Genomic DNA, 27,684 nt, shown 5'->3' on the forward strand with positions numbered 1-27,684 from the left:
CTCTGTTCAACAGAGAGATCTTGTTCAACAGAGGGTTCTGCTCCCCCAGAGCACCTGTTGCCTTCCAGGCACCACGCTAGGTGCTGGGCTCAGAGAGGGGTGTGGTTTGCACACGGCCCATCGGAAGAGTGAATATTTGCGTCTGGGGCTCAGATTCTGTGTTTGTGCCCAATTCCAAAGCCTTTAGTAAAAGCTGGAGGCACTGAGCGGTTGGTAATCAGAGAGAGGGCAGGGTCACGAATGGCCTCAAGAAGCTGGGCACTGCTCCTGCTGTGCTGGCGGCTCACTGAGTTGCAGCAGAGCTCTGCTTAGAGGGCTGGTAACTAGGTCAGCAAGAGCCTGCTGCGGGGGCACAGTGGCATGAGAAACTGTGTACGTGTGTGTGTATGCACGCGTGTGTGCATCCGCGTGTGCATCCGTGTGTGTATGCATGTGTGTGTGCATCCGTGTGCGTGTGTGCATCCATGTGTGCATCCATCCATGTGTGTGCATCCGTGTGCGTGTGTGCATCCATGTGTGCGTGTGTGCATCCATGTGTGCATCCATCCATGTGTGTGCATCCGTGTGTGTACATCCATGTGTGCGTGTGTGCATCCGTGTGTGCGTGTGTGCATCCGTGTGCGTGTGCATCTGTGTGGGTGTGCATCCGTGTGTGTCTGCATCCGTGTGCGTGTGCATCTGTGTGTGCATCTGCATGTGTGTGTGCATTGTGTGTGCATCCATATGTGTGTGTGCATCCGTGTGTGCGTGTCTGCATGCATCCATGTGTGTGCATCCGTGTGTGCATGTGCATGTGTGTGTGCATCTGTGTGTATCTGTGTATCTGTGTGTGCGTGTGTGCAACCGTGTACGTGCATCTGTGTGCGTGTATGTGTGCGTGTGTGCGTGCATGTGTGCATCTGTGTGTGTGTGCATCTGTGTGTATCTGTGTGCGTGTGTGCATCCGTGTGCGCATGCATGCGTGTATGCATCTGTGCATGTGTGTGCATCTGTGTGCGTGTGTATCCATGTGTGCGTGTAGTGTGCATCCACGTGTGCGTGCATCCTTGTGTGCTTACGTGTGCGTGTACATCCGTGTGTGTGTGTGTGTGTGTGTGTGTGTGTGTGTGTGTGGGGTGGGGGAGGTCGCTGTATTTGCTGGGCTTTCCCTGAGAGTCAGCTGGTGCCCAGGTCTGCCAGGCCTGGCTCAGCTTGTTTCCTCGGACTGGACGCACCTCAGGCCTGACAGTTCGCCTTCGAGCTGCGCCTCCATCAGGAAATCACCTCCTGTTGCATTTCCCACCAGGACTCAGAAAACAGCATCGTCTTGGTAGAGGGTCTTGAGTTCAAATCCTCACTGCCTCGGAGTCACTGAAGGGCCCTGGCACCTCCCTTCCGTCTCCCCTCTGGGACACGGGGTTGTGCAGATCCAATGGGGCAACACCCATCCCCAGGTCTGATGCAGGAGGCTCAGCACGTGGAGGCTGAGGTTGGAGAGAGTCACAACCACAGGCGAGGGCTGGCCCTCCCCCTCAAGCCCCCGTCGCGTGCTGCAGACTTACAGACACAGCTCCACCGGTGTCTGTCACCGCACTACCCACAGGACCACCTCTCTGAGCTGTCCCCAGCCACAGAGGCCTGCTGAGTCAGACCGAGATCCCCTCCATCCTGTCAGCCACCACTGTCTCCCCTCAACCCTCTGTCTCCCCCAGCACACTGGGCAATTCAAACACGCATTCTCACAGTACAATAAGTACCACTACTCCCAATTTAGGAAACAGGCTCATGAGGCATGATTCACCCACATTGATAGCAGGAGCTGCAGACGTGGGACTAGACGCAGGGGTCCTGACACCCAGCCCAGAACACCCAGCCGGGCCTCATGGGAGGGCTGTGCCTCAGAGCCATCTGCAGCGCGCCTGCGCCGGACCACCCAGCCACGGTCCCCCCGCCTCGATCCTCTACACGGAGCCTCATCAACTCCACCCCGAACCTCACGGTCAGCTGAGCCCATCTCTCTCCCTCACCCTTCATCTCTCTAATAACAAGAACGGCCAACAGGCCTTGAGCACTACTGTGTGCTGGAAACTAAACATTTCTTTTCTTTTCCTTTTTTTTTTTTTTTTCGAGATGGAGTCTTGCTCTGTCACCCAGGCTGGAGTGCAGTGGCGCCATCTCAGCTCACTGCAACCTCCACCTCCCGGATTCAAGTGATTCTCCTGCCTCAGTCTCTCGAGTAGCTGGGACTACAGGCACCCGCCACCACGCCCAGCTAATTTTTTGTATTTTTAGTAGAGACGGAGTTTCACTGTGTTAGCCAGGATGGTCTCGATCTCCTGACCTTGTGATCTGCCCACCTCGGCCTCCGAAAGTGCTGGGATTACAGGCATGAGCCACTGCACCCGGCCTCTATTTTTTTTCTGAAACGTTGTCTCTGTCTTCTAGGCTGGAGTGCAGCGGCACAATCTCAGCTCACTGCAACCTCCGACTCCTGGGTTCAAGCGATTCTCTTGCCTCAGCCTCCCAAGTAGCTGGGATTACAGGTACGCACCACCATGCCTGGCTAAATTTTGTATTTTTAGGAGAGATGGGGTTTCACCATGTTGGCCAGGCTGGTCTTGAACTCCTGATCACAAGTGATCTGCCCACCTTGGCCTTTCAAAGTGCTGGGATTACAGGTGTGAGCCACCGCGCCCGGCCAGGAAACTAAACGTTTCTCATGAGTGTCTCCTCCTCCCCACGTCTGCCTTCCCCAGGACCTGTGGATGGGACCGAGGCAGAAGCCTCCTTACGGGCCTCTCCCCCAGATTCCAACTAACACTCAACATACAAGTCTGTCGACACCCCGCTCAAGACCTGTGGCTCCCCACTGCCCTCAGCAGGAATTCCAAGCTCCCCCAGGCCGGCACTCAGGTCCCCACATTCCTCACCCGCCGCTGTGGGCCTCTCGGGCTTGGATGCCCGCATTCCTCCACTCACACCACACCTGCCCCACGCAAGGGGACCTCCCAGAGATGGGCAGGGATGTGGGGCTCCCACACAGCCCACACTCCCCCAGCCAGCTCTCCCACACACATTGCACTCTGCTGGCATTTCACCTTTGCTTGGGCCGCCCCTCGGCCGGGAGTGCCTTTTCCCTACCCCCGTGTTGTGAGACGCTGCTGGGGCTGGAGAGGCTACTGTGTGCACAGCCTGCCTTCTCTTCACACAGGGCGCCAGGACAGGGGTGGCCTTGCCTCTGCCCGCACCTCCAGGCCCCAGCATGTCCCGATTTGGGGCGGGGCTGGAAGGGAAAGCAACACCAGAGGAGACGGCCTTCCACTCCCACTCACACTTCGCCTCCATCTTCCTACCAACCAGAATCCTCACACCCCAGGGCTTGGTGCCTCCTATTCCCCCTGCAGAGAAGGCCCCTCTGCTCACCCCCAGCCTGTACTTGCCAAGGACCTCCCCATCCTTCAGACCCCACCTCAGATGCCACAGTCTCCCACTCCCCAAGGACGGAGGTTTTCTATCACGCACAGGCCTGGGGTGATGCCCCGGCAGAGCCCCAGGCCTCAGCCCGAGTGCGTGCCACCAGCAGAGTGGGCCCTGGACTTCCGGTTCCTTCTTCTTCACCCCGGTAAGGCTTTGGAGGCTGACAGGACAGGCCTCTTCACGCAAGGGTGCAAGGGTGGAAACCCAACCTCTGAGACCCAGGATGGAGAAGTGAGTTGATGTTGTGATTGCAGAATGAGTCAGGGGTGAAGACGGACTTGAGGACGGCAGGTCACAGGGTAACAGGGCATGATGGGGCTGGTGGTCAGGCTGTGGGCAGTTCCAGGATTTCACGGTCTGTCTGCACCCGACTCTTCTAAAATCTCCCTTAGACAATCGCTATTATTCCATCTGCTCTCACGAATAACAAGAAGTAGGCATCACCAGAGCGGGTGGCCTGGAGAGGGTGGAAGGTCAGCGCCAGGCCAGTCCTGGATTCTCTCCAGCCTAAGGAGCCCCGGCCCGGCATGGGATTCAGGGTGCTGGGCCTGGGCCACTGTCTGAGGGAGTCTTTCCTGCCAGCAATTCCCAGGCATTTTCTTTCTCAGGCTCTCCTCAGCCCCCAAGACTCAACGCCACCTCACCTTCTCCAGGAAACTCTCCCGGACTGGTCCGTCCCAGTCTCAGGACCTCACAGCGTGGGGCAGAACTGCAGCAGCTTCGTTTCTGCCACCCACACTGGAGCTGCTGGGGCCCTGCTCTCGACCCCTTCCCATGGCTGAGCTGAGCTGTGGGCTGAGTGGTCTCGTGGCAAGTCTGCTCCATCATTGCTCTCTGCTGCCCATCAGCTCGGGAAGGGCCTAGGCCTCCGAAGAGGGTTGATCAATGCCACCTGCTGGAAAAGGCACTGAGGTGATGAGTGGTGGCCCCAGAGGCTGCAGGAGACAGATGAGCCACAGGAGGATTCTGGAGCTGGGAGGCAGGACAGAGGCCTGGGCCTGAGCCCCGTGTCTATTGTCAGTTGCTTGCAAGCCTGGGTCGTCACTGTCCCCTCTGTGACCCAGTCACCTCCTCTGTACTGGGAGAGGGTAGACAAGAGTCTAGTCTAACCATCTGCTCCAGGTATTCTTGGTAATGGGAGATCAAAGCCACAAGCCATAAAAACAGACTCCTTACACCTCACATGGAACTAAAAACAGAGAAGTCTAAATTGTAAAATAAAAGGAAGTTCAACAAACTGTTGATCTTTCCGTGGTGACTATTCTGATGTTCTTGAAATATAAAATATTAGGCTGGGCATGGTGGCTCACGCCTGTAGTCCCAACGCTTTGGGAGGCCGAGGCAGGTCGATCACCTGAGGTCAGGAGTTTGAGACCAGCCTGGTCAACATGGTGAAACCTCGTCTCTACTAAAAATACAAAAATTAGCCGGGCGTGGTGGCACGAACCTGTAATCCCAGCTACTCTGGAGGCTGAGACAGGAGAATTGCTTGCACCTGGGAGGCAGAGGTTGCAGTGAGCCAAGATCCAGCCTGGGCTCCAGCTGGGGCAACAGAGCAAGACTCTGTCTCAAAAAATAAAATGAATATAAAATATTAAAATCTGTCCAAAACCATGACTTGCTGGTACCCTACACCTTGTGGCCTGCTTCCTGGGTGATCTGGCCCCATGTGGGATGCTAATCCAATTCTCCCACCAACCTCCTGAGCGGGGGCAGGAGGTCCATGGGAAGTCCGCTCAGATCACCAGGCAGGACCACCCTGGCCTCCCGCCTGGTCTTAGCAGCCTCCAGGGGCTCACCTGACTGTGCTGTCTCATCCCTGGGGGCCCACGAAAGGATTGTGGCTTGGCTTTTGCCCAGAGGCTTCCATGGGACAGTTTAAAGGCTAAAACGGGACCCCCCCCCAGGCAGCAGAAGTGCCTCCCCCACCCCACATACCAGTTTTCACCCTGGCCCGACAACACAGGAAGCAGGCTCCCCGCCAACACGCTCGCCCTCTACATACAGACGCTTGCCCCCGGTCTCTCGTCGACCCTCTCTCACAGGGTCCGCACCCTCATCAGCCCAACCCCTGCTCTGTCACAGAACGGAGCTCTGCCAGGCGGAGCCTCCATACTCAGAGAACAAACTACAGAGGCGAGCACCTGCCCCAAGTGGGTGCCACGGGGAGAGGGCTTCGGTGGTCGGGGGAGGCTGGCTGGAGAAGGAACCGAGTGGCAGAGCCCTGGAGTCTGAAGGCCCTGGCTGTTAGAACTGTCAACACAAAGCGTCCGCCGCCCTTCCCAACAAGCCTGGGCACCTGACCCACCCAGCAAGACCACTCTCCTGGAGGAGCTCCCACCCTAACCTCTGGCTCGAACTGAGCCCCATCAGACAGACAGTCAAGGCTGTGGTCTGCAGACATCTGGCTGGAGCTGAGGGCACCGCAGCCCCTCAAGGCAGCGGGTGAGGACTTACTGGCCATGCAGAGCAGCGTGTGAACGAGCCACATCCTAGCTGGAGCTGGAGCAGAGGCAGCTGTGTGGGAGCTGAGGCAAGTGAGACACATGGGCCGTGGCCCACTCAGCTTCCCCTCAGCCAGGAGGCCAGGAGGCGGGGACAGAAGCACACACACCAGCAACGACCCACAGGCAGATAGGCACTTTTAATCAGACAGAGACACTCTGGCTCATACACAACCAGCCGTGTGGCTTCCTCAGTTGTGGGCTGGACCCTAGGAGCTTCGGGACCACTGTCAGCCCCACTCTCCCACCCACACTTTGATGGAATGGGGAGCTGAGGTGTGGCCAGGGCCGCAGTTCTGGGTGTCCTCAGCAGAGCCGGAGGTGCAGGAGCAACATGAATCCAGCCTGCCGTCCATATCCCTTTGAGTCGGTCCCTGTCCGGCCTCAGAACCTAGCACCAGACATCTCAGCCCAGCTTCCAGCCCAGGGTCCTCAGTGGTGGTTGCCTCAGCACTGAGACAGGGGTCCTCCTCCCATAGGAAGTGCCCCCCCGAGTCAAAAACTGGGCTCCTGTACCAGCCCATGCACTCAAGACCCTGGGGCTCTGGAGGGCCAGGTGAGTGGAATCACCGCCTCGATTCAACGCTGGCTGCATTCGTCCTCTTTAAAACCACGAGGACAGCATCCTGATGCGGAAACTGACTGAACAGGACTCTGAGTTACCAGAATAACAGAAGTAGTAAAATTCTATCCATCTTCCAACACACCTCTGATCCATCCCAGCATTCCACAGAACACGCCATTGACAGTTTGCGGTCGTATTTAACTGCTGTCAAATCTGTACTGTGTGACCAAGTCTGTGAGATGGACGGAACTGTCTCCTGCTTCCCTGCTCCCCAGGCTGCTGGGAGCGCAGAGCAGTGCCGTCACACAGAACTCTCCGCAGGGATGGAACTGTTCTAGGTCGACACTGTCCAGGACGGTACTTACGAGCCACATATGGTACTAAACCCTTAAAATGTCACCAGAACAACTGATGAACTGAATTTTCTATTTTATTTAATTAAATTTAAAAAGGCAGGCCATTCCAAGTCTCTCTCACATGAGTGTCTGCAGCCCCAGGGAGGGAACTCTGAAAAGTGAATGTGTTAACACAGAGTGGACAATGGTGTTGACTTCATTACTAGATAAAAATCCACGTTATTTTGTTTCTCGCATGGAAAGGTTGCTCGGCTAAGGTTCTGTGAAGATCCGATGACATTTCCAACACTCTGCCTTGTCTGCTTTGCTGACAGAATGCTTATGACTACTAGATCTTGCTCGGTGATGTGAGATTACAAGTCACCGGTTTTCATCCTGCATGAAACAGAAGTTAAACAGCAGGGAAGTTAACCAGCTGTAAAAGCAAAATTCCAGGTCTGGTGGTTTTCCTGCCAGGTCATGATGAAACCATCCTACTTCTGTTGAACCTTGTCCCAGGCGGGGTCGGGACCTGTGGCCCACAGCCTGTCTTCCCAGCGCTTCAGGACTCGTGCCCTCCTCCCCCGTCACTTCATTCTGAGCTCCAAGGGCACCGGGGAGAGTCACAGGGGTCTCCTCTCCCCAGCACTGGCCTAAAGCGGGAAGAGAGCAGCCCACACTGTGCAGATCCCCGGAAGGGCAGGGCCAGAACCCAGACTGCAGCTCACTGATTCCTGAGAGAAGCCTTTGTGTTTGGAGTGTGAACGGCAGGGTGCCTTGGAGAAGCCAGGAAAAGCTGATGATTGGCTGCCGGACAGGGAGCAGGGCCATTTCTGTACCTTTGCAGACTTCTAGAACGCTGACTCATCCTGCATCCATCCAACATGTATTTATCCAAGCGTCAGTGCCTCTGGTCATGAGACACACAGGGGTCCGCAAAGCCCTGCTGACGGTAGCTGCTCTCCCCACAAACCCAAACTGCACCCCCAAGGTCAGCGGGCTGTGTTGAGTAATGCTCCCCGTCACAGCAGCACCTCGCACAAGGCTGGGTGTTTGGCAAATACGTACATAACCAAAACACACGTGAATGTGGTTTGCCAACTCACGTTAAACAAATATTCCGGGACCAACTCGAGGGACACAACGGAAACTGGACTGTACCCTTCACAAACATCCGTGTCATGAAAGACACAGAAAGGCTGAGGACCTGCTCCAAATGACAGCAGGCTGCGGACAGGATAACTAAAGGCAGCGCCTGATCCTGGATTGGATCCTGGACCAGAAAAACAACGGCTTTCAAAATCGTGATTGGGACGGTTGGCACATCTGAAACTTGAACGACAAATGAGCAACTCTTGGGCCGATCAGAGTATGACACATTTCCCAACTTTGACAGCTGTACCATGGACAAGTGAGAGGCTGTCCCTGTTCTTGGGAAGCGTTCACTAAAACATCTTATGGATAAACGAGCATGATGTATACAAATAACCCTCAAATGATTCACGGTTCAGAGAGGACAGGAAGAAAAAGGGGTGAGGGAAGAAAGAGGGAATGAATGAAAGAGAAAACGTGGCAAAATGTTCTCTGTGGTACCCTTGAAACTGCTGTGATTTTGAAATGATTTCAAAACAAAGTTTTATGTATTTTTTAATGTTTTTCTTTCCCCCCTTGATACCAGGAAGAATAAAGTTTTTAAAATGGCCAGGTGCGGTTATAGTCACAGTTACTTGAGAGGCTCAAGCTACTTGGGAACACTTGAGCCCAGGAGTTTGAGTCCAATTAGACAACATAGTGTGAACCTGTCTCTTTAAAAAAAAAGTTGCAAAAATGTCCACGGATGGAGGAGACGTGCTTGGTGTCAGGTGAAAGGGCTGTCGATCAGGCACTGTGGCTCACGCCTGTAATTCCAGCACTTTGGGAGGCCGAGGTGGGTGGATCGCCTGAGCTCAGGAGTTTGAGACCAGCTTGGGCCACATGGTGAAACCTTGTCTTTACTAAAAATACAAAAAATTAGCCGGGTGTGGCCGCGTGCGCCTGTAGTCCCAGCTTCAGGAGGCTGTGGCAGGAGAATTGCTTGAACCTAGGAGGTGGAGGCTGCAGTGAGCCGAGATTGCACCACTGCACTCCAGCCTGGGCGACAGAGCAAGACTTTGTCTCCAAAAAAAAACAAAAAAAAAACAGAAAGGCCTGCCTGCTGTCTTCAGAGTGAGTCAAAAGCACTGAGGCACAGTCTTCAGAGGCAGGAAATGGTTCTATTCCCCCACTTGCCTTCTGAGTCTTAGGAAGCCAGAAAGAGTGACGACATTGCTGAGACCAGAGCCTAGGGCTGCAGAGCAGTGGTACTCACGGCCTTTGACTGAGCGCTCAGTAGGACTGCCCTGCTCAGTGCCAAGGCCTCACACGCGAGCCCTGATCGGAGCCTCTCAGCCACCTACAAGGTCAACCCGATTCCTCAGATGAGGATGCTGCCTCCGAGAGGCCACAGCAGGAAGGAGCAGAGCTGGGACTCCAAACAGGTCTGCTTCCTCCAGAATCACGATTCTGAGCCACCACAAACTCTCCTGCCTTCAGCTCTATTGGTGTGTGAACTTTCTGTTTTTTGAGACGGAGTCTTGCTTTGTCGCCCAGGCTGGAGTGCGGTGGTGCTTTCTCGGCTCACTGCAACCTCTGCCTCCTGGGTTCAAGCGATTCTCCCGCCTCAGCCTCCCCAGCAGCTGGGACTACAGGCACCCGCCACCACACCCGGCTAATTTTTGTATTTTTAGTAGAGACGGGGTTTCACCAGTTGGCCAGGCTGGTCTCAAACTCCTGACATCAGATGATCCCCTGCCTTGGCCTCCCAAAGTGCTGAGATTACAGGCGTGAGCCACTGTGCCCAGCTAGGTGGTGTGTAAACTTTAAAAAAGCAGAGATTTCTTCCCACAAATGCAGACTGGGATCTCCACATGGCCAGGTGCTGTGGACTGAACTGTAAATGCCCTCCAAATGCAGACTGGGATCTCCACATGGCCAGGTGCTGTGGACTGAACTGTAAATGCCCTCCAAATGCATATGTTGAAGCCCTAACCCGCCATGTGGCTCTTCTTGGAGATACGGCTTTTAGGAAGTAATTAAGGTTAAATGAGATCATAATCCAGTAAGATTGGTGGCCTTACAAGGGCCGTGTGCAGGCACCAAGAAAAGCCTACGTGAGTAAGACAGCAAGAGGGTGCCCACCATGTTGGCATCCTCTGGCCTCAGATCTGTGGGGGACTGAGGGGGTGATGGGACAGGGAGAGAACAAGGAGTGGATTCTCTTGTCTTTTCTTAGAACTAAGTGTCTGGGAGTGGGAGGGCTGCACTGGGTGCTGGGACCAAGGGTACAGGGGCTTGGATCTCTTGTTTACAAGCCCCTACTTCTTTCCTGCTGTCTAACCCATACTCCTGAAACCCCTGATGCTCCCTGGAAAGGAGAGCAAGGGTCCTCAAACACACATTAGCACTAGAAGGAAACTGGAGCTCATCCCAGTTGAGCCCTCCATTTGACAGACAGGGAAGCTGAGGCCCAGGGAGGTGAGGGGACTTGCTCTGTCTTTCCAATTGAGTATGTGGGGCAGAAGGAGTCCCAGGGTCCCGGCCCCAGCTGCCGTCCTATTTGACTTTCCCCAACAGGCATTCTACCTGAGCTAAAAGATGCTGCCTGCCTCTCACAGGCCCTCTGAGGAGAAGATGGCCATTATCACAGGATTGAAAACTACCACGAAAATCCTAGGAAGGGAAACGAAGATGAGAATTCTTTTTTTTTGAGACGGAGTCTCACTCTGTCACCCAGGCTGGAGTGCAGTGGCGCAATCTTGGTTCACTGCAACCTCTGCCTCCCGGGTTCAAGTAATTCTCCTGTCTCAGCCTCCCAAGTAGCTGGGACTACAGGTGCCCGCCACCATGCCCAGCTAATTTTTGTATTTCTAGTAGAGACGGGGTTTCAGCATGTTAGTCAGGCTGGTCTCGAACTCCTGACCTCAGGTGATCCACCCACCTCGGCCTCCCAAAGTCCTGGGATTACAGGCAGGAGCCACCGCGCCCCGCCTGATAATTCTCTTCTGCCACTGGTGTGGGCCTCTCGACCTCGCTAACCTACGCCGGCCCAGAGGTGAGGGTGACAATTTGAGGTAACACAAAGTCTCAACTATTTAAGAATCTGGTCATCCAGAGAGGGCCCCTGGAATTGCTCAAATGAACAGGTAAGAATCCCGAGGCAGGGTACTGACCTTGGTAGGCAAAATACAACCTGTACTCTCGAGTGTTATTGACAATACAGCAAAATTCCACGTTGATGCCTCACAACTACTTAAAACAGGCTTTTTGAAGCAGCATTTCCCTAACCACTCCCAGTAACAAAGTTCTGTGAAATGTTCAGAGAGTTTCATCGGAAAAAAAAAAAAAAAAGGAAAAAAAGCTACAATATTTCTTCTTCTAAGATTTATTTTATAAACACGTAAGAAAAGTTCTAGATATTTATTGCGGGTCTGGTGATGCAGTAACAATCTGGCTTGACGCAAGTGTGCCATTCTCAGTATCAAAAGCATTCTCTTCTTTTAGTTTGTAAAAGAAAAAAACATGGTTTAACTTCTAATTATTAACTTCTTGTTATTATAAGGTTTAAAAGCAATTACTGGACTTAGGTATCAAACTTATTTGTGTAGCAACTAATTCACCCGTGAAGCCAGAGTTTGCCGTGGCTTCACAGCAAATTTTGACTTAAATCTAAAGTGCGTGTTAGCATCTCACCATCACTTAATGCTTCGAGTGAGAAGTTTGAGGAATGCTGCTTTAGGCAAAACAGCCACTGCAGGAATGAGCTCTGTTCTTTTCACCTGCTCTGGACTGCCGTCACTTTCCTCACCAACAGGACCACAGGCTTCAGAACTGGCTCAGCCGTCCTTCTTTGGGGCCTACTGCCTGCCTGCCAGCTTCCTCTACGTCTATCCTGGGACAGATGAATCCTTTTCTAAAACACATTTTGGACTATCTGCATGATTCCCTAGCAAACGCTTTAGAGAGCCTGGTCAGCTTCAGCTCCGACATGGCCGTATCATTAAAATGTGAAGTTTACTCAGGTCTATTTAATGAGATTTTTTTTTCTTATACAAGCATATGCACCTCTGAATAATTAATCGTCCCTTTTTCGAATCTGGGGCTCTCATCTAGAATCAGACTAACCCGCAGACAGTGATGCCGGAGCTGGGCTGCGTTACCACAGTTCATTCAGTTACCAAACACTCTCGCAGCACTGCTCACTCTGGGCTGGCCTGACGGAAGGATACAGAGACACCACCGCAAAGAACCTGGCTCATCAGGAGCTTGCTTACTGGCTAGAAAGGAAAATACAACATGAAAATAAAGCATTGTACGCACATGGCAGAAAAATGACTAGCCTGTCAGTGGGCCCCAGAGCCTCAGAGGATGGAGCCATTCCTGAGGCTGGAGGGTTTTACAGATTCATCCCATCTTTACACAAGACCTGCTGGATGCCAGGCACGCTGGCAGGCACCGGGGAAAGCCCAGTGAACAAGCAGACATGGTCCCTGCTCGCACGGAGCTTACAGTCTAGCAAGACAAACTCGGAACAAGAAATTACAGTCCAGTGTAGAGGTGTGCGGGGTTACAGGGTACAGTGATGGGGCATTATACACACATTTCACTTAAACACAATGGTATGTGTCTGAAAAACTTTGTAAAAAAGAAAAACAAATCAGTTGTTTGGGCCATTCCGCTGGTCCCTCCTTCACTCCGTGGGCACAGACAGGAGGGCGGGCGCGGGCAAGCTCACGCCTCTGCTGCCCCCGCGGCCTGCCTCGCTTCCCAAGCTCCCCAAAAGTGACCTTCTCGCCTAAGTGTGCTTCTAACACCTAAAAACAAGTGGTTTTTGCACAACTCAGCCCTAACTGCAGGCCAGTCACTTCACCTGGTACTCATCCAAACAGTAATCTGTTCCCACATGGGCAAGAAATGACTACATGGGACCTCAAGATGTTGGTCTTCAACATGGCACCTTCCTTAGATTTCTAAGAGGAATTTCAGTTACCCTCCATTTTCACCTTAGACACTGACCTTAGAACTGAATCCTGGAGAGAGCCAAGACTCTTCTGCGGCAGCACCATGGGACACAGAGAAGGAGCCTAGACCCTGGCTCTGGAAGCTGGGGATTGCCTCCTAGGAGGGGCCCTAAGACCCTAAGTTGGTGAGGGGAACATTGAGGCGGGAGGGGGAGAAGCCTGGGGGGAAGTATTTCGCTGGAGGTAGAAACAGTTCTGTGCACAGTCTGGAGGGCTAGTGAGATCGAGATGCATTCAGGGAACTGGTGAGCAGAGGGCAGGGGAGATGGGGAGAACAGGCCAGGGACACTGCCAGAGGACAGACCTTGGCGAGCCTTATAAAAAGCTATCAAAAAGGGTGGAATTGATGTGTGTACGTATTTTTTGAGACAGGTCTTGCTCTGCTGCCCAGGCTGGAGTGCAGTGGCTTAATCATAGCTCACTGCAGCCTTGAATTCCTGGGCTCATGCGGTCGGGAGTGTGGAATTTCTTCTCAGTGCAATAGTGAAGCTTTGGAAAAGTTTCACGCAGAAGAATAATCGAAGCAGATTTATATTTAAGAAAGTTCATCCTGAAGCATGTGAAAAGGTGCCCAACATCATCAGTCACTAGGGAAATACAAATAAAAAACCACAATGAGGGCCAGGCGTGGTGGCTCATGCCTGTAATCCCAGCACTTTGGGAGGGCGAGGCAGGAGGATCACTCGAGGCCACCAGCGTGAGACCAGCCTGGGCAACATAATGAGACCCCATCTGTACAAAATGTATTTTAAAAAGAAAAAATAAAAATAAAAAACTACAATGAGGTACCACTTCACACCAGAAAACAGTGAATGTTGGTGGACATGTGGAGAAACTGGAGTCCTCACACACTGCTGGTGGGAATGGACAATGGAAAATGACGCCACTGCCTGGAAAAGCCTCCTGGCGCCTCCTCCAAAGGTTAAAGGTGATCAGGACCCAGCCACTCCACTCCTAGGCATAAACCCAAGAGTCATGAAAACACCTGTCCATGCAAAAACTTGTATGGGAATGTTCACAGCAACATTATTCATCATAGCCAAAAAGTAGGGCCAGGTGCGGGGGCTCACACCTGTAATCCCAGCACTTTGGGAGGACGAGGTAGGCGGATCACCTGAGGTCAGGAGTTCAAGACCAGCCTGACCAACATGGTGAAACCCCGTCTCTACTAAAAATACAAAAAATTAGCCAGGCGTGGTGGCACGTGCCTGTAATCCCAGCCACTCTGGAGGCTGAGGCAGGAGAATCGCTTGAACCCCGGAGGCGGAGGTTGCAGTGAGCTGAGATTATGCATTACAGCCTGGGCAACAAGAGCGAAACCCTGTCTCAAAAATAAATAAAAAAATATATATGTATATATAATATATATATCCCAAAAGTAGAAACTCAAATGCCCATTAACCAGTAAGTGGATTAAAAAAAAAGTGGCGTACCCATAAAATGGACTATTATTCGTTAATTTTTGAAAACGAAATACTGATACATGCTATGTGACAGGGGTGAACCCCAAAAATATGTGAAGAAGCCAGTCACAAATAGACACATAGTATATGATCCCATTTATACGAACTGTCCAGAACAGGCAAATCCAGAGAGAGAGAAGGAAGATCAGTGGTGGCCAGAGGCTAAGAGGGAAGACGGAATAGGGAGCGCTGCTAATGGGCTCAGGGTTTCTCTGGGTGATAAAAATGTTTTACAATTGATAGCAGTGCTGGTGCACAACTCTGTAAATATACTGAAAGCGACTGAAGTGTACACTTTTAATGGCTGAACTGTATGCAAATTGTATCTTAATTAAGCTGGTAACAACAACAAAGGTTCGTCCCGGCTGCGGTGTGCAGAACGGAGAAAGGGCAGAGACCAGTGAAGAGGGTGCTGTACAAGTGCAGCTGGAAAGGACAGTGGCTGAAGTACGGGGAGGGGTTCACAGGATCAGACTACAAGGGGGCCAGAGAAGGAGACTCCATCCTGCGGTGGACGCCACAAGTTCTCCTGGGTACCTGGTAACTCTCCAGAGAGGAGAGTGGGAAACAAATGAGGTATCTGCAATTACCATCAAGCAGCAAACATGGATTTAAAATCTCCTACCTATGAGACTAAGAGGGATACACAAAGTGGGTAGCCCTGTGCCCACATGTGTGGGGAGCGTCCAGGGTAAAAGCACGCCCAGCTGCCTGCCAGAGGCCTGTCCTGACTATCCATTCTCACTCCGAAACGCCAAAGAAAAGGCCTCGTCATTCAGGACACACTCAAGATGTTGCAAGATCTGAGTGACTGAGAGTGGGCTGAAGGGTTAGAGAGGCTAATAAGGCCAGTAACTCCGAGAAGTAAAATCGTCAAACCTGCCTTTCCGGGTTCTCTCTGTGTGTCTGTGAAAACTGGAGGCTACTCAAGTGTGTATTTTTCTTGGTTAGATCAAAGACCCAGTTTTGACTGCACACCACCTCCTTCCAGAATGTCTTTGCTGATCTCCAGCAAGAGACTGGTGAGTGCTGAAAGGCCATGGAACAAACGGGCCTGAGCTGCTGGTGGAAAACCAAAAGCAAAGTCTGTGAAGGGGCATATTCTAAACCCTGCAGAGGCCATGCCAGCTGGGACCCTGACCACAAGACATCTCTGCCCCATTGCAGAGACTGCTGGGATGGGAAAAGCCCCTGTCCACACCTCATGCTCGCTCTCAGTTGTCTCCTCGGCGCTTCCTCCAGCCACCTGCAATAGAAATTCACGCAGGCCAGCCCACCGCCATCACAGCTTGGGAAGAATAAACCGCCACTGAGACGCACCAACAAAGCCAGGAATTCTGGTACCAGCTCACTCAACTGCTAGATGGGAAAACTGAGGCCCAGGTCCATAGCACAGAGCCAGGGGTTGGCATCCAGGTCTCTGATTCTCAGACCCCCGCACTTCTCACTCTACCAACTCCCCAACCCCTGACCCTTCTTAAGAACCTGGCTCTCAGCCGTGTGCTTCACAGGGAAAGGAAAGCTGAGGAATCTCAGATGCCTTAAGTCTCAACTGGCGGAGAAACCAGAACCATCTCTCTCCTAGAATCCTATTAGGAAGCTGAAATATATCACAGTTATATGCTCTAATACTCTAAAGGGAGGGAGAAAAAGCAGGTTAATCAACAAAATATGGGACAATACAGTTTTTGTTGCAGCTCTCAAATCTTGCAGCCCTTTTACTTCCTTTATTAATAACAGTGTTCTGCATTCATTCGTGCCACAGTGTAATCAACTATCAATGCGACCATTAGCTCGGCCACAAGTACAGATCGCCAGGATCCAGGCTGCACTGTGTGCGGAACAGCCCAGGCAGGTGAAGAGTTGTGACATCGCAAAAAGGCCCACGGCTTACGACCAGCTCTAACTCCCATGTTCCAGCAAACCGAAGCGAAACACTGTTTCTCAAAACTGCAGAGGAATACAAAATTAAATACTACAAAACAAAAATCAGACAGCAAGAAGAAACAATCTACCTCCTCCTAATGGTAAAATAATCTGAAAGGAGCTTAAAAATAAATGAACTAAAATTTTCATAACTATTATCTTTTCTGCCAAGTTTTAGGATGTCTTCAGGTGCCACAACTTGGGGACAGAAAGAATAAATATCAATGTATCAACTTCTAGAGTGATAATAAACAACAGGACCCATCTCAGATGGATGGATTTTTTTCCTACTGGAGCCAAAAAGCAAGCTGAGCTCTATGTACAACAGACAGGCTATACAACTAGAAGCATTTAAAAATAATAAGACTCCTCTCTCTGCCTTCTTCCAAAGAATAGAATATATATTTAACAGCACAAAAGAAGACACCACTCAAGCTTCCCCTTTAGCCAACAGGAAGAACTTCCACATATAAAAATTAAAAATTTAAACTTTCAAATCATTTGTGTTTTAAACATAATACAGACTTAAAAATTCTTTAACATTAACCCATAATCCCACCCCCAGCACAAAAATCAACCCCAATTCCAGACGTCACAGTTTTTTGTTCCTAAAAATCCCACAGCACTGAACTTGATCTTCACATCAAGCTGACAGCAAGTAAGAGGCCCATGACATGAGCAATCCCCGAGGGAAGAACGGAAGCACAGTCAATGCTGCAGCTCTTATCTACCTGGGCGGCACTGGTGCACCTCTGAGGTCAGGTCGGTGAGATTCGCCCCCACACTAGGGTCCCGGAAGGGTGAGCTGGCCGCTTCCCTCCTCTTCCCCCTCGAAGGATGTCCAATAAGCACCTGGGAATTGACTTTTCTTGGGAAAAGGGTGCTGGTAACAGCTGTCAGGGCCAAGGCAATAGTGAGAAGTTCAGTTCTCTGCTCTTTGGATGAACTGTGTAAAACATTTCTTTTAAAAGACACAATGTTAAAAATATTAAGAAAAATGTCTACAAAATCTGGAGGGCTGCCTTTTTCTCAAAGGGTAAAGCCTGTGGGGTGATGGGAAAGGAATCGAGGGCCCAGAACTACAACTCTGCAGCGAAAGATAGAGACGCCCTTGAAAATGTGTCCCATTCTTAAGACGTCTTGCCGAAGTAGCAAGAGCTGAGAGGGTGACTGTGTGAGCAGGAGCGAGAGGGCGCCAGCTCCTGCGGGGGAGGTTCCTACTGCGCGCCCCACCCTGTGCAAGAAGGTCAGGTTTTAGGGCAGTTGCCATAGGCCCCAGGGGCATCAGGACTCTGCCTCTGAACCAGAGCTGCTTTCCCGACTAACTTCAATCTGGAGAGATGGTAAGTTATCTAACCGGCTCTTCTTTTGGCGAGACTGCTCTTTCTCCTTAATCAGAGCCCCCCACGCCCTTTGCAGCTCGGAGTCGTCTTCCTCAGCGCCAGGTGCCCTGTGATCCACTTTCTTCGTATTCTTTTCTTTGGTCTTGGGTGCAGATCCTAGGCGAGTCCATAAATTACCTGTTTGGATGAGATGGCATTTCACTTTCACAGTCAGCACTAAGAACCAGGGTGGTACTGAGGGGGCAGTGGCACTGCCAACACCTGCTGTGCAGGAAACGCCATCACAGTGCAGCTTTGGGTAGGTAAAATCTCATTTCCTGGGCCGCAGCCCCTGGCCTGCAAACAGAAGGGTCTGGACCCAGCAGGGGATTCTCACCGTGGGGGACAGGTCAGGTCCCTCCCTGTCACCAGGCACATCAGAATCACCTGAGAGGCTGTTTCTTCCTACTCCTGCCCTTCCCTGCTGAGATACCACCCGGTGTGCCAATCCATTCTGCCAGGAGTAGGCCATTCCCAGCTCCTTTCCAGCTTCAACATTCTACAAATCGATGGGCCTACTATACTGTAACATTTCAGAAATTCTGCCCACCATCCATTACTTTTTGAAATATATTTCATGAAAATTGAACAACAGAGAAATATGTGTTTAGAATTTGGTGGATAGCCACATTATAAGGCAATTAAAAGTTGTTTTTGTTTTCGAGACAAGGTCTTGCTCTGTTGCCCAGGCTGAAGTGCGGTGGTGCTGGCACCCACCACCACGCCCGGCTAAGTTTTGTGGTTTTTTTTTTGTTTTTTTTTTTTTTTTTTGAGACGGAGTCTTGCTCTGTCGCCCAGGCTGGAGTGCAGTGGCCGGATCTCAGCTCACTGCAAGCTCCGCCTCCCGGGTTTACGCCATTCTCCTGCCTCAGCCTCCCGAGTAGCTGGGACTACAGGCGCCCGCCACCGCGCCCGGCTAGTTTTTTGTATTTTTAGTAGAGACGGGGTTTCACCGTGTCAGCCAGGATGGTCTCGATCTCCTGACCTCGTGATCCGCCCGTCTCGGCCTCCCAAAGTGCTGGGATTACAGGCTTGAGCCACCGCGCCCGGCCAAGTTTTGTGTTTTTAGTAGAGACAGGGTTTCGCCATGTTGGTTAGGCTGGTCTCGGCCTCCCAAAGTGCTGGGATTACAGGTGTGAGCCACCGTGCTGGGCCTAAAAGTTTTATTTATAAAGTTTATAAAATGTGGCAAACAACTACGATAAAATGCTATGTGAAAAAAGTAGGACTTGTATGTGGACAAAGACCAGAATAGCTCACATGAAACTAAAAAGATTTGTGCCAAGCAGAAAGAACCAGGAGTGTGCTATTTTTTCCTATGCTCTAAGCATTCCTTACTGTTGAGATGATGCTGATGCTGATACTGATGATAACTATAATGGAAAAGGAATAATCACTTATGTTTGTCATGGGCTGTTTCTTGCCGTCTGCTCCAATACACCCATTGTCCTCTGCTCTCACTGAATCCCCATTCCCATCGGTTTTAAGTGTTACCAACCTGATTTCTTCTCCCGAGTATCGGCGTAGAGGCCTTTAATATCTTGCCTGGGAACACCGAGCCTACTATGCACATCAGAAGAGGGCTCTCTCCGAACGACTGGGTTACTACTAAAAGCCTTTTCCGGAGAATATGGTCTTTTTCCTAATCGCTGGCGTATATCTGAAAAAAGAGAAGAATTGCACCAGTGACCATGTGTGTGCTTTATGCTCAGAACCAGCCGCCTGAGACCTCTACAGGATCTGGCACTAACCCCTGCCCTGCCCCCCAAGTGAGGACACAGGACCTGACAATCAGGCTGCTACGTAGTCTTCCTTTGTAGTCAGTATGGATATCCCTAGGAAAATTCGGACATAGGGGCTGTCAGAGGAAAAATCCTCAACTGACTGCTCCAGAACTAAATTTCTGAAGAAACAACCATTTTTTTTTTAAAGCAGAATCAAGCAGACTAAATAATTTACAAAAGTTTCAGCAAACAAAAAATCCCGTGAGCTCCCGGAAAGCGGAAGGCACAATCTTTGAACATATAAGTAGTTTCCAATAAACGTATTACATTTACCCAGTAAATACAAAGAGACTGGAAAAAGCAAAGGATCCCTCAATCCCCCCAGAAATCTGCCTGTCCTCTGGGGTTCCCTCTCACAACGACAGCAACAACAGAAACACACTCATTGGCAAGGCCCTGTGCCGAGGCCTCCTCTCACTTTAGCTTCTCTCGGAGAGCAGCACCCTGGTCTCTCCGGTCACTGAGGCCTGAGCTCCTTTCCTCCAACGCTTCCTAGCACTGAGTCTTCCTTCACAAGACTTCCTGTTCTTTATCCATTCTGTCTCCACCGACCTAGTTCAGGCTTGTTACTTTTTTAACTCTCTACCCCACCCCACTCCACCCTCAAGTTATCTTTCTAAAACAGATATAAGATCAGGTTACTTCCCACGTAAAAAAAAATCAGGTTTGCCAACAGAGATCCTACCCTCCCCAAAGCCTGGCTCTAACGCTACTTTCACTGAGAAACCTTTCGCAATTTCCCTAGTAGATCTATGGTGGCTCTGCGTCTCCTCCAAAGGCTTCTGACATTCCTAGCACCTAGCCCAGGGTCTGGCACATAGCAGATACGGCTGAAGACCTGCGGAATCAGTGTTTGAACATACAAATGATCTAGTTCAAACTCTTAACCATTCAGACAACCACCCAACTTAATTTCTATTATTCCTGGATATAAAGTATACCAGTGTCATAGAGTCAAATATGGTCGGCCCTCCTCATCCATGGGTTCCACATCTATAGATTCAACCAACTGCTGATTGAATACATTTGGGGGAAAAAAATAAAACATAACAGTACAGCAAAAAATAATACAAATTTTACAAAATACAGGATAAGAATTTATACTGTATTAGGTATTATAAATAATCTAGAGATGACTTAAAGTATATGAGAAGATGTGTGTAGGTTATATGCAGATAATATGTCACTTTATATGAGGGACTTAAGCATCAATGGATTTTGGTATCTGCAGATTTTGGTATCTGTAGGGGAGCGGGGAGGGGGTCCTAGAAGCAATCCCCCAGAGATACCAAGGAATAACTAATTATTTGGAATGAAAATATTTAAAGCTAGTTTTTCAGAAGTCTGATTATTTTTCATCTCCTAAATTTCCAACACCTAGCCCACAATTTAGACGTAATGAACCAGGACAGCTACATCAGTTCACAGATCGCATGTTTTACTCAGGGACCTATCTCTGCCCCAGTCTGCTTTCTGGAGCTCAGAATCCAGCCAGGAATCCAAGAGAAGAACAGCACCTGATTTAGTACTGCTGACTGGCGGCCGCGGACGGGAGTGCTGACGCTTCTCATCTAGTAGATGTCGGACATCTGCAAATTTCTCAGGTGGTAATTTGTTACCAATTCGGTTTTTGATATTGCTTGAAGATACACTATCTGCCCTCATGGAGTTCCTTTAAAAAGGGGGTAGGATGGGGCACAGTTAACCAACTTCAACTGTGAGACAAGGCCCAAACAACAATCTCATACTTTGGAGGAAACAATTTAAGAAATCCAGTCTAATATGGCCAACATTCACTTACAAATCCATAAACTTATAATTATTTGCTTATGGAAACCATGATCTGCCCGCTCTAAAGAGACTGGTCCGAGTAAGCAGGTTTTCGAAGGTGGTTTCCACACGTGTATGTGCTATCACAGAGCACGTAACTACAATCCCCCTCTTCCGGGACAAATGTTAAGTAGAGGCCTACAAAGGGATTGGGGCTTCCGCTCACACATGCTGTGATTTGGCTGTAGTCAACACACGGTATAGTCTACAGTCTCTCTCTTTAAAGGGCAGACTTCTCTTCTAAAGAGATATGATACCATGCTAGGTGCCAGCACCGTTCCAGCAGCATTCTCTACCAGAAGGTTCTCTGAAAACTAAAAATGAGAATGTGGGGCCTGGCGCAGTGGCTCATGCCTGTAATCCCAGCACTTTGGGAGGCCGAGACGGGTGGATCACGAGGTCAGGAGATCGAGACCATCCTGGCTAACACGGTGAAACCTCATCTCTACTAAAAATACAAAAAATTAGCCAGGCGTGGGGGCGGGCGCCTGTAGTCCTAGCTACTGGGGAGGCTGAGGCAGGAGAATGGTGTGAACTCAGGAGGCGGAGCTTGCAGTGAGCCGAGATGGCACCACTGCACTCCAGCCTGGGTGACAGAACGAGACTTGTTTCAAAAAAAAAAAAGGAAAAAAAAACCCTTCTGGAAAAAAATAAAGCAATACTTACCATCTTTTTAAACACGTATATTGTTTGTATAATAACTAGACTTTGAGGAATTTATTTAGTTAGTGCAATTGTAAGAAAATAGAAACCTAAAGTCCATCAAAAAGTAATTGGTTAAATAAATCATAATACTTTCAAACAACAGACTACATACACTTGAAAAAAATAATGTCTACAATATGTTAAGTGAAAAATGCACAATGCAAAACTATAAATAGCATAACCTCATTTTTATAAAAAAAACACTTTTATACAAATACATCTATAGTTTTTCCATGTGCCATATATATACACACACACACACACACACAAATAGCTGAAAGGTCATTCGCCAAATTGCTAACAGTAGTTACTGTGGGGAAAGAGTGGGAATACAGATGATTGTCACTGTCTAGGTTGTCTGTTGTTTTCATAACAAGACTCACTGCTTATACAGAGGAAATATTGGAGGCGTTTATTAAACTCCTACAAGGGACTGAAATCAGAATAGATAAAAGATATAAAATTAGGAGGAATTAAGAAGTTATAATTTAAAATCAAATTTAAAGCTAGCATTGATAAAACAAAGTTTTACCTAATACTTTTCAACTGAGACTCCACTTCATCAGCATACATAGTCATTTTCATGCTTTTCTTTGGTGAAGGGGTGGAAATCATTTTCAGTTCTAGATCATAGTCCATTTCATCTGAGTCTGAGCTGCTGGCACTGGATCGTCTAGACGCACTCCGCTCCCGGGGCGGCTTGAGAGCCGGGAGCTCCTCGTGGTACTCTACCACCACTCTGTCATCTGCATCCATGTCCTGGTCTTCTTCCTCCTCTTCCTCCTCCTCCTCTTCCTCCTCTTCAATGGGTTCCTCGGGAACATTCACTAGCCCTGAAGAAATTAAACCAGAAAACATTAGGAAAAGCACTAAAATTAATAAGTATGATTTTCCACTCTACATTGGTGACCTTTTTAAAAGGTGGGGTTCCCACCCCTGACATTTTATTGGAGCACTATCTATAACAGTGCCGAACGGACATTACTCTGATACTGCAACAGGAGGATGGCTAGGTAAAGTATGACGCAGCAGCCTAATCAAATACCATAAAGTCATTTAAAACACAACTGACCCTTGTTATTCACAAATTTTGTATTTGCAAATTTGCCAAATTTATTTGTAACTCCAAAATGAATACTTGCAATGCTTCCATGGTCATTTGCTGGCACGCACAGTATGGCAAAAAAAATCTGAGTCACCAGGCACACACACTCCCAGCAGAGGTCAAACAAAGCAACACTCTGCCTTCCTGTTTCATCTCATGCTGTAAACAAGCGTCTGTTTCAGTCCGACTGACGAGTGCCGCATTTTTCACACTTGTGTGCCTGCTGCTGATGTCACTGCTTAAAATGGCCCTGAGTGTTGCGCTGAAGTGCTGCCTAGCGTTCCAAGATGCGAGAGGGCACTGATGTGCCTTGTGGAAAAATACCATGTCAGGTAAGGTGTGTTCAGGCATGAGTTATAGGGCTATTGGCCGTGAACTCAACGTTAACAAATCAACAATGTATCTTAAATAAGGTGTCTTTAAAGAGAAACATATGTAAAACAAGGTTACATATTATCAACTGACAAAAATGATGTGACCAGAGGCTATGTGCATTCAGTATTTGCTAATTCAGCATTCACAGTGACTTTAGAGAACATAAGCACCATGAATAATGAAAATGGAAAAATACGATAAACGAAAGAAGTAGAATATAAAGTATATGTTCACAAGAGTTATACTACTTATTATGAAAATACACACATGGGAAAAATGTAAGATGAAATTAGTCATCATACAGGGTACTAGAAATAGGGGCAATTTGCTTTTTAATTTCCTTAATATGGAAATAAAAAGTGTATGATGAAAATATTTTAAAGTAACTAAAATTGGAAAAGTGTAACTGTGTAACAGAAAAGTATATGTGTTATTATTATTATTTTGAGACAAGGTCTTGCTCTGTCACCCAGGTTGGAATACAGTGGCACAATCTTGGCTCACTACAGCCTTGACCTCCCAGGCTCAGGCAATCTCAGCCTCCCAGGTAGCTGGGACCACAGGCATGTGCCATCATGCCTGGTCTGGCTAATTTTTTAATTTTTTGTAAAGACAAGGTCTCACTATGTTGCCCAGGCTGGTTTCGAACTCCTGGTTTCAACTGATCCTCCTGCCTTGGCCTCCCAAAGTGCTGGGATTACAGGTGTGAGCCACTGTTCCCAGACTATGTGTATTATTAACATGTAGATCTCAAATACACAATTTTGTATATACACATTAAATAAAATGTCTAGACTTCATCCCTTTCTGTCCCCATTGCAATGATAAATGTGTGTGTATGTTATTTTGTATGCTGACTTGGCTAGTTCTATTAGGCATGTAGAAGATTCCACAGATTAGGCTCAAAACAAGAATAATTCTTTATAAAATATAAATAAAATGGTTCTTTTACAATAAGCACCAAAAAAAGGAGAAAGAAACCCAGGTCATGATATCCCACTTTTCTGAGGCATTCACATGCACAAACCAACACGCACAAAGCACTCAACACAGCAGCCTATTTTTAATACAGAAAAAGAACAATACAATCAGTTCATCTGATAGAATAATTTTAAAAATTGTTTTTGGCCAGGCACGGTGGCTCACGCCTGTAATCCCAGCACTTTGGGAGGCCGAAGTGGGTGGAACACAAGGTCAGGAGTTCAAGGCCAGCCTGGCCAACATGGTGAAACGCCCGTCTCTACTAAAAATACAAAAGTTAGCTGGGCATGGTGGCGCGTGCCTGTAGTCCCAGCTACTCGGGAGGCTAAGGCAGGAGAACTGCTTGAATCCAGGAGGTAGAGGCTGCAGTGAGCCGAGATCAAGCCACTGCACTCCAGCCTGGGAGACAGAGCGAGACTCCATCTTAAAAAAAAAAAATTGTTTTCATGCAGCTGCTGATATTAATAGTAGAAAAATTAGGATCTTAAGGAAAGTTATGTTTTAATTTTTCCTATGTCACATTTTGCCTTTTTTGATAGAACAGCTTTTACAAAATCATTTGACCTCTTTGGGCAACTTAAAATTAATTGTGACTTGACTTACTTTCCTATATGTTGGCAGAGGGTGAGGGCAAGGAAGAGAGGATGATAAAGTTTGGAACCTTAAAAGATTGCATTAAGAATAAAAATATGATTTCAGGAGCCAAACATGTGTCTACCCAAGAGCTGAGCAGGCAACTACCAGAATGCCGATGTTTATACGACGTCAAGCCAACGTCATCCCCAATCAGGGCTCTCTTCTTGATCACGTCCCGCTGAATACGACGGGAATGATATCTTCGCTTCCTGCAAGAATGCCAAAATAAGCACACAATCAAAAACTAATAGGAAGGACCTTGAAATCCACTATTTCTTTTTTTTTTTTTTTTTGAGACGGAGTCTTGCTCTGTCGCCCAGGCTGGAGTGCAGTGGCCGGATCTCAGCTCACTGCAAGCTCCGCCTCCCGGGTTCACGCCATTCTCCTGCCTCAGCCTCCCGAGTAGCTGGGACTACAGGCGCCCGCCACCTCGCCCGGCTAGTTTTTTGTATTTTTTAGTAGAGACGGGGTTTCACCGTGTTAGCCAGGATGGTCTCGATCTTCTGACCTCGTGATCCACCCGTCTCGGCCTCCCAAAGTGCTGGGATTACAGGCTTGAGCCACCGCGCCCGGCCTTTTTTTTTTTTTTTTTTTTTTTTGTGATGGAGTCTTGATCTGTCTCACAGGCTGAAGTGCAAAGGCACCGTCTCAGCTCACTGCAACCTTCGCCTCTTGGGTTCAAGCAATTCTCCTGCCTCAGCCTCCTGAGTAGGTGGCATTACAGGCGCCCACTACCATGCAAGACTAATTTTTGTATTTTTAGTAGAGATGGGGTTTCACCATGTTGGCCAGGCTGGTCTCAAACTCCTAACCTCAGGTGATCTGCTCGCCTCGTCCTCCCAAAGTGCTGGGATTACAGGCGTGAGCCACCGCGTCCGGCCTCACTAATTCATTTCAACTACATGTTGACACAATGTTAGGTACTAACACAGATATTTTAAATGTAACTAACTAAAACTCAGCATTCCCCATCATTTACCACATTTAAGAATCTTGAATTCTTCCCTCTTGTCTTCCTCCCAGTCTACACAGGGTTTAGACATTTCACCACAGAATGCCAACTAAAGGATTAAGAAAAACTTAAATACTATTGCATTTGACGGTTTTGGGCTTACCATGAATTGCTAAGAATTCCTTTCATGCCTCCGTAATTTGGATTCCCATATTTCATGTAATACTGACTTCTTCTGGCTGCTCCAAGCTCCTTTTTGTCATCTACAAATGAATGACAATAATCACCGAGGATTTCCCGAGAGTACGAAGACAATGTTGAATTTTTTTTAAAATGTTTTCCATAGCTGGAATCAGATCAGCGCAATTTGCCAACAAAAAGTAAAAATCCACTACCAACATTCACACTCTGAGTGCCCGCTACAGCAATGCAGTGTAGAGGGGACAAAGCAAAATACAGAGATGAACAAGGTTGAAACTGCTGTTTTGGAGCCAAATGACTTAATGGAGAAAACAAAAATAAACAATACAAGATACAAGGTTCCAAGAGGCATAAAAGAGCTTTAGGTCATTACAGGTACTCAGGAATCAAAAAGGCTTTCTCAAAATGGTGGCATTTTTGCCACCCCATGAAAGATGATATTCACTTTGGAATAACATGCCAACAACACAGAATCAGGATTAAGGAAACAGACTATATACAATTCCATGTATTTGGTAAATCATTTTTTCCAGCTTATTGTGTTCCTCAGAATGGCTTAAAAAAACAGCATAGTACTGTACATGTAGAATGTACTCAAACAGCCACTTAAATGAGTAAATGTGGTAAAGATCACATATGTCAAGTTGAAATGTCAGTTAACAGGAAAGAAAGGTGGTCAGTCATCATAAATTTTTGTCCAAAGCAGTAATACAAAGGCCTTCTACAGTTCTTGGACACTCTGACTGTAAAGAACAAACCCCACTGTAAATATATCCAGTGCTGCAGGTAAACGTGACAACACAAACCAGCATGTAGAGCCCCCAACCCCCAAACCCCTCAAACCATGCCCACCAGCTCCTTGGAGAAATGGCTGATTCCACATGTGGAGCAGGTAAGATGCAAAATGAGTCTGGAAAAGCAAGATGTTTTGCTGTGCCATAAAGAAAGAAAGGCGTTCTACCGGCCAAATCCAAGACAATTTGTAAATTAAAATACTGATATCAGGCTGGGCGCGGTGGCTCACGCCTGTAATCCCAGCACTTTGGGAGGCCGAGGCAGGCGGATCACAAGGTCAAGAGATCGAGGCCGGGCGCGGTGGCTCAAGCCTATAATCCCAGCACTTTGGGAGGCCGAGGTGGGTGGATCACGAGGTCAGGAAATCCAGACCACCCTGGCTAACACGGTGAAACCCCATCTCTACTAAAAATACAAAAAATTAGCTGGGCATGGTGGCAGGCGCCTGTAGTCCCAGCTACTCGGGAGGCTGAGGCAGGAGAATGGCATGAACCTGGGAGGTGGAGCTTGCAGTGAGCCGAGATCGCGCCACTGCACTCCAGCCTGGGCGACAGAGCGAGACTCCATCTCAAAAAAAAAAAAAAAAGAGAGATC

At 48.8% G+C, this 27,684-nt stretch overlaps 3 protein-coding genes across 18 annotated transcripts in view; 1 reads left to right on the top strand and 2 right to left on the bottom strand.

The window, feature by feature from the left end:
* ITGAE (integrin subunit alpha E) overlaps positions 1 to 6,114 on the bottom strand; it is a 121,739-nt gene extending 115,625 nt beyond the window's left edge. For 3 of the 10 annotated variants that reach the window (XR_013405948.1, XR_013405949.1, XR_013405950.1), the window contains exon 1: positions 5,914 to 6,109. Coding sequence is in view for 7 of the 10 variants with exons in the window: in XM_077969903.1 (XP_077826029.1) it covers positions 5,914 to 6,004 (91 nt within the window). In the remaining 3 variants the exon portion in view is untranslated. Of the gene's footprint in view, positions 1 to 5,913 lie in introns of all 10 variants that reach the window. The other 7 variants (XM_077969903.1, XM_077969902.1, XM_077969904.1 and 4 more) reach the window with 7 other exon arrangements.
* Positions 1,730 to 3,837, top strand: LOC144335249 (uncharacterized). The gene is made up of 3 exons (XM_077970069.1): positions 1,730 to 1,978; positions 2,425 to 2,522; positions 2,736 to 3,837. Exons 1-3 carry the CDS (start codon positions 1,862 to 1,864, stop codon positions 3,694 to 3,696), a joined length of 1,176 nt encoding a protein of 391 aa, XP_077826195.1. The 5' UTR covers positions 1,730 to 1,861; the 3' UTR covers positions 3,697 to 3,837.
* A 1,123-nt stretch (positions 6,115 to 7,237) lies between the features above and the next one.
* NCBP3 (nuclear cap binding subunit 3) overlaps positions 7,238 to 27,684 on the bottom strand; it is a 42,729-nt gene continuing 22,282 nt past the window's right edge. For 2 of the 7 annotated variants that reach the window (XR_013405960.1, XR_013405956.1), the window contains 8 exons: positions 26,258 to 26,357; positions 25,248 to 25,351; positions 22,578 to 22,878; positions 21,028 to 21,182; positions 19,225 to 19,386; positions 17,702 to 17,864; positions 17,076 to 17,237; positions 16,104 to 16,368 (listed from right to left, as the gene is read on the bottom strand). Coding sequence is in view for 2 of the 7 variants with exons in the window: in XM_077969979.1 (XP_077826105.1) it covers positions 17,129 to 17,237; positions 17,702 to 17,864; positions 19,225 to 19,386; positions 21,028 to 21,182; positions 22,578 to 22,878; positions 25,248 to 25,351; positions 26,258 to 26,357 (1,094 nt within the window). In the remaining 5 variants the exon portion in view is untranslated. Of the gene's footprint in view, positions 7,257 to 11,303; positions 13,543 to 14,499; positions 14,965 to 16,103; positions 17,238 to 17,701; positions 17,865 to 19,224; positions 19,387 to 21,027; positions 21,183 to 22,577; positions 22,879 to 25,247; positions 25,352 to 26,257; positions 26,358 to 27,684 lie in introns of those variants that run through there. The other 5 variants (XM_077969979.1, XM_015118257.3, XR_013405959.1 and 2 more) reach the window with 4 other exon arrangements.

This window comes from Macaca mulatta, chromosome 16 (assembly GCF_049350105.2).
Source record: "Macaca mulatta isolate MMU2019108-1 chromosome 16, T2T-MMU8v2.0, whole genome shotgun sequence".
Lineage (NCBI taxonomy): Eukaryota > Metazoa > Chordata > Mammalia > Primates > Cercopithecidae > Macaca > Macaca mulatta.